The sequence below is a fragment of the Trichomycterus rosablanca genome, chromosome 24 (genome assembly GCF_030014385.1).
Source record: "Trichomycterus rosablanca isolate fTriRos1 chromosome 24, fTriRos1.hap1, whole genome shotgun sequence".
In the NCBI taxonomy this organism is placed as follows: domain Eukaryota; kingdom Metazoa; phylum Chordata; class Actinopteri; order Siluriformes; family Trichomycteridae; genus Trichomycterus; species Trichomycterus rosablanca.
This window is the reverse complement of record NC_086011.1, coordinates 12,158,201-12,164,151: the sequence shown is the minus strand read 5'-3', so window position 1 is coordinate 12,164,151 and position 5,951 is coordinate 12,158,201. Positions and strand designations below refer to the sequence as shown.

The window sequence follows — 5,951 nt, the reverse complement described above, 5'->3', positions numbered from 1 at the left end:
CCTGAAACTGAGCTACAGCATGGTGGCCAAGGTCATACAGCGGTTTTCCAGGACAGGTTCCACTCGGAACAGGCTTCGCCAGGGTCGAGCAAAGAAGTTGAGTCCACGTGTTCGGCGTCATATCCAGAGGTTGGCTTTAAAAAATAGACACATGAGTGCTGCCAGCATTGCTGCAGAGGTTGAAGACGTGGGAGGTCAGCCTGTCAGTGCTCAGACCATACGCCGCACACTGCATCAACTCGGTCTGCATGGTCGTCATCCCAGAAGGAAGCTGACGCACAAGAAAGCCCGCAAACAGTTTGCTGAAGACAAGCAGTCCAAGAACATGGATTACTGGAATGCCCTGTGGTCTGACGAGACCAAGATAAACTTGTTTGGCTCAGATGGTGTCCAGCATGTGTGGCGGCGCCCTGGTGAGAAGTGCCAAGACAACTGTATCTTGCCTACAGTCAAGCATGGTGGTGGTAGCATCATGGTCTTAGGCTGCATGAGTGTTGCTGGCACTGGGGAGCTGCAGTTCATTGAGGGAAACATGAATTCCAACATGTACTGTGACATTCTGAAACAGAGCATGATCCCCTCCCTTAGAAAACTGGGCCTCATGGCAGTTTTCCAACAGGATAACGACCCCAAACACAACCTCCAAGATGACAACTGCCTTGCTGAGGAAGCTGAAGGTAAAGGTGATGGACTAAACCCAATTGAGCACCTGTGGCGCATCCTCAAGTGGAAGGTGGAGGAGTTCAAGGTGTCTAACATCCACCAGCTCCGTGATGTCATCATGGAGGAGTGGAAGAGGATTCCAGTAGCAACCTGTGCAGCTCTGGTGAATTCCATGCCCAAGAGGGTTAAGGCAGTGCTGGATAATAATGGTGGTCACACAAAATATTGACACTTTGGGCACAATTTGGACATGTTCACTGTGGGGTGTACTCACTTATGTTGCCAGCCATTTAGACATTAATGGCTGTGTGTTGAGTTATTTTCAGAAGACAGTAAATCTATACTGCTATACAAGCTGTACACTGACTACTCTAAGTTATATCCAAGTTTTATTTCTATAGTGTTGTCCCATGAAAAGATATAATAAAATATTTGCAGAAATGTGAGGGGTGTACTCACTTTTGTGATACACTGTACATAACACCAACGTTGCATTGCAAACAATATTTATTAACCTCCAACTCACTATAGAACAGTGGCGATTTCTCTAAGACTGCAAGGGAAGCTCAGCTTCCCCTAAAATGTCAAAAATTAAATGGTCAAATATGTACAGTTGTGTTAACATTTCATTGACTACTAATGTGTTAGAACACGTTCATCTCGAAGACGAGTTCGTTCAGAATCAGCTACTTATCATACTTTCCCTTAGCGTCAATGCATTTGCCCGCAGAAGCTGAGCGTCTCTTCACTTCTATGGGGCTGCATGGGTTTTTTTTTTTCATTGCTTCGAAACTCGCCGGTCATTGGATAAATGCCGTGATTTTGTCCCGCCCCCGTACGCCGAGCGTCTCTGGGGGTGAATGGAGCTGTGGGCGGGTCTGGACGCTGAGCTTCTGCAAGATGATTGGAGGATCAGTCGAAAGGCTGAATCCCGTTTTGATTGACAGCTATCACTTGGAGCTTCAGTCCCATCGCGGATTTTGCGAGTGAAGTCGAAAGACAAACTGCAATTCATTTCAGGACATTTTCTTGAAAAGGAACGGAGGGCAGAATTTATGTATAAATAAATTGACAAATTTTACAATGTAAGCCGACAATGAGCTTCCCCTCTTTGAAAGACCAGCAGCTGCCACTCCTATAGAACAATCCAAACCAAATCCACTCAGATTCATTTATTTTTCCTCCTTGATTTAACGCTGCACATCAGCGCATTAACAACTTTGCTCGCTCGCTACTTGTTGACATGCATTTTTGGACGTGGTATCATTAAACCCCTCGTCACTTCTCGTGTTTGTTTTTGTGACAAAACGTAGTTTGGGAGACCAGAGAAGCTTGCCTGCGATTCCAGTTGGTGATAGATCGTGTAGTGTGAAACCCCCTATCGCCGATAAGTCGTGTAGTGTGAAATACACACCGACTTAACAGAATCCCAATTACAAGAGATCCAGTTGTGTAGTGTGAACTGTACAGCGACCTGACGACTTGGAAAGTCGTGTAGTGTGAACTTGGCATAAGATGGACATAAACACTGAGCAGAAACATTTTAACGACAACATTAATCAAACAATGACTTATTTGTCAGTTATTGGTTAACTCTTCAATCATTGGGATTCCTACTTCATCTCAGTTGCAAATAATTTACACTCAGACAATTAAGGTTTTTCAGCTCTTTTGAAATGTAATTACATTGTGACAGTTTTCCAGGAGAAACTTTAAGGGGATCACTTGATTTTTTGTGAGGTTTAAGATAAGTTAGTTCTGTATTCTGCAGGGCTGGCTGAAATCAAGCCTGGATGTTTTTAATTAGCCAAGTTGGCATGGCAATGTGAATTTGGTAAACTGGTTAATTAGTAACATAGGGGGCAATTGTTTAAACAAGGGTAATACACGTGGGGGGGGGGCAGTTTTTGTTTCCTATGTTATGTTTTACAAAATGTGGTGTAGGTGTAGTATGTTTTAAGCTGGTCAGAAATGAGGCAGTTAGTTCTTTACACCACTGTAGAATAGGGTGGTTGGTGCATTTTAACAATGGTATTAAATTGTCCAATGATATCACATGAGCACCAAGTGCTGTTTTAATTGAGAAAGCACCTGTTTTAGCCTAGAACTCCCTGATTATAGGTGGACACAGAGCTTAAACTTTTGCAATTATTTTTCTGTTAATGTTTTTGAACTCTCAATAGTTATATTACTCAACAAGACATCTAAAAATTTGTTTGCTTTTTACCTCTAGATTTGGACTGCATTTAAAAAAAAAAAAATTTACCTCGAAGACTGCAGTGTGAGGAAGTCTGTGAAGTTGTCCTGGTGCCATGTGTTCTAGCGGGCAGCGTCTGTGCTCGGGCAGCAGGCCTTCACGTCCTAGATCCTCTAGCAGTCACGGAAACAGCTCAAGCTCACAGTATGCATTGTGTGCCCTGGGGGTGGGCTTGGTGGCCCTTGGTGTTGTCATGATCGTGTGGACAGTGGTACCACTGGAAGGGCGTCGGAACAACACGGGCACGCAACAGGGTGGTATTACCAGTAATGAAATGAAGCAGAAGACCTCCTCTGTGGCATTTGTGTTGGTAGGGGCTGGGCTGGCCATGCTGCTGCTGGCTGTGTGCCTGGGCTTGAGAGACAAGCACAGAAGGAGGACAAGTGGAATGACTACAACTGCGGGTGTTCAGTACACAGACAATGTACAAGGAGAACCAGTAGAAATGTAGGTACCATTTTACACTTTTCATTAAATTGACTTGTGCAATAGGTTGGTGTATACTGATTATCATTAAACTAAGTGGAGGAGAGAAAATTGACCATATATACAAACCCAATTTCTGGAATGTTGGGACATTTTGTCAAATGCAATAATAACTAGAATCTTTTTAATTCTCTTGAACTCTTATTGCACTGACAAAAATACAGATAAACTTTCCTGTTTTTGCTTAATTGTAGTTTGTAAATATAAACCAATATAAACCAATGCTGAATTTATCATGATTGGGTAAATAAGGAGGATCCACCAAGACTTGCAAGCAAAGTTGGGTCACTTTGTGCTAAACTTTGTGGGAGACTTGTTAACTATTATGCAAAGTTTCAGGGAATCTGGATAGCTTTCTGGTATAGGGCATGGCCGGAAATCACTCTTGAATGTGAATGGCCTTTAAGCTCTTAGCATTGCATGATAAACGGTCATGCTGTGATCAGATGAGTCCACATTTTTACTTGTTTTGGGGAAAGACAGACAAGTTATCTGTCTTGTCTTCTGTCTTATGGCAAGTTATCCATGCCATAAAGCAAAAAGCAGCATTCAGTCTATTATCAGCAAAAAGTGCAAAAGCTAGCATCTCTAATGATGAGGGGATACATCAGACGTCTAAAAGTAAGGCCACTTGCAATTCCTTTTAGCCCATTTATATAATCAGTTACACTTCTAAAGTTCTATAGTAGACTCAGACTCAGCCAAAATTGAGTTGTTAATTTGCTAACAGGTGTAAAATCTAGTAAATGCTTCCACCTTTTGCTTCCACTTCTTTGAAAAATGCTCTTTCTCTCTATATGCTATTTTGAGTAAATAAACACCCCACTCCAAAATCTTCTGAAAGACCAAAAGGAAGCCAGTATAGACAAAATTAGGTGGGCACATTTATATTATGGTTTTACCATGGAATGTCCAACTCTCATGGTCAGGTGTCCACATACTTTTTCCCCATGCAGTATATGTTACAATTCTACAATCTTATCCATATTATTATTATCTTAACTGGAACATTTTTAGCCTAAATGTTTACTTCACCTAAATTGTGATAATGTTTTACAATTGCTAGTGTTGTGCAATGTTTGTCTATTATGACTCAAATTAGTAAGTAATTGAATCAAACTGTAAGTAATGCATACATCCACATCATTCCAGATTAGTTCACAAAACTGTATTTGTGTTTAATTATCTGGACATGTTCAAACGTGTGAGGTGGCAGCAGTGACTACTAAAAGGCAACCGTTGTTATATAAAAATATATAAAAAAAGACACATCATTTGTACCATTACTGCTATGACCCTTTAAATATGTTGTAGCTATAGATAAATATATGGGACATGCATGAACGTGACTACTGCAGGGCATTTAAAAGATTCGAAATAAGGTTAAAGCAACTATCCTACATTTTTTTTGCTAGTTTTATAACTTGTCGGGGACTATTTTAAAGTCAAAAATCATCCTAATTTTTCACACCTTTCAGTATGTTAATACAAAACCAAAGTGTAAATTATTTACATAGTGTTAAAACTAAAATATTTCAATAGCACATTATACCCTGCCAACTGCCATTTTCAAAGTACACCCCAAAAAACAAATGCTGCAAAGAAAAACGATAAAATCTTTTTAAAATACCGTTTAACTTTTTTTTTTTTGCTGTATTTGCACTGCAGTGATACACCGGCCCCTACCTATGATGTGCCCAGCTACGATGAAGCTGTAACTAGCGGACGCTACCCAATCAGTCAGAGCAACCTGAGACGAAACTCCTCACAGCTCCCATCCTACGAGGATTTGATTGCTGCAGTAGAGAATGAGGGAAATGGACCAGGTGCTGGCAGAGGCCAAAATACATCTAGGGATCAAAACACCCCCCTGGCAGCCAGCACAAACCCCCAGCCAGCCCGCAGCAGCAGTCGAGCCAGCCGCATCCTCAGACCACTTCGCGTTCGCAGGATTAAGTCTGAGAAACTCCATGTTAAAGACATCAGGCTGAACATCCAGAGCCCCTCACAGGAGGGACGAGTGACCATAGAGCCCCTGACACCCCCACCACAGTATGAGGACAAAGTGCCTGAGTTTCCTGTAGAGCCAGTTTGATTTAAAATGATCAGTACAAACACTGCCCTGGATATGTCTCTCTTTTTGTGCTGTGTGACACTGAGTGGTGCATGTAGTGTTAATAGTCATAAAAGAACCTGCTTTATTAATACAATAAAACACTTTATTATAGATTCGGGTTTTCTCCCACATTTCAAAACAAAACAGGGCAGCTGTAGCCTAGGTGCTGGTCCAGTAATCAGAAGGTTGCCGGTTCAAACCTCACAACTGCCAGGTTGCTGTTGGGCCCCTGAGCAAGGCCCTTAACCCTCAGTTGCTTAGATTGTGTAGTACTGTAAGTCATTTGGATAAAAGCATCTGCTAAGTGCTGAAAATGTAAAGAATGACAGTAGCTGGATCACTACTCTAGGTGTAAGTAAATGGGTATGTGTCTCCCGCTGTTTAATGACCCACTGCAAGCTGAAGCAGTGATTAAAGATGAATAATGTT

The 5,951-nt window shown here is 41.7% G+C and overlaps 1 protein-coding gene across 1 annotated transcript; it reads left to right on the top strand.

Moving 5' to 3' along the window:
• Positions 1-2,975: 2,975 nt before the first annotated feature.
• On the top strand, positions 2,976-5,566 carry tmem51b (transmembrane protein 51b). The gene is made up of 2 exons (XM_062987021.1): positions 2,976-3,367; positions 5,075-5,566. Exons 1-2 carry the CDS (start codon positions 2,976-2,978, stop codon positions 5,499-5,501), a joined length of 819 nt encoding a protein of 272 aa, XP_062843091.1. The 3' UTR covers positions 5,502-5,566.
• The last annotated feature ends 385 nt before the right edge of the window (positions 5,567-5,951 follow it).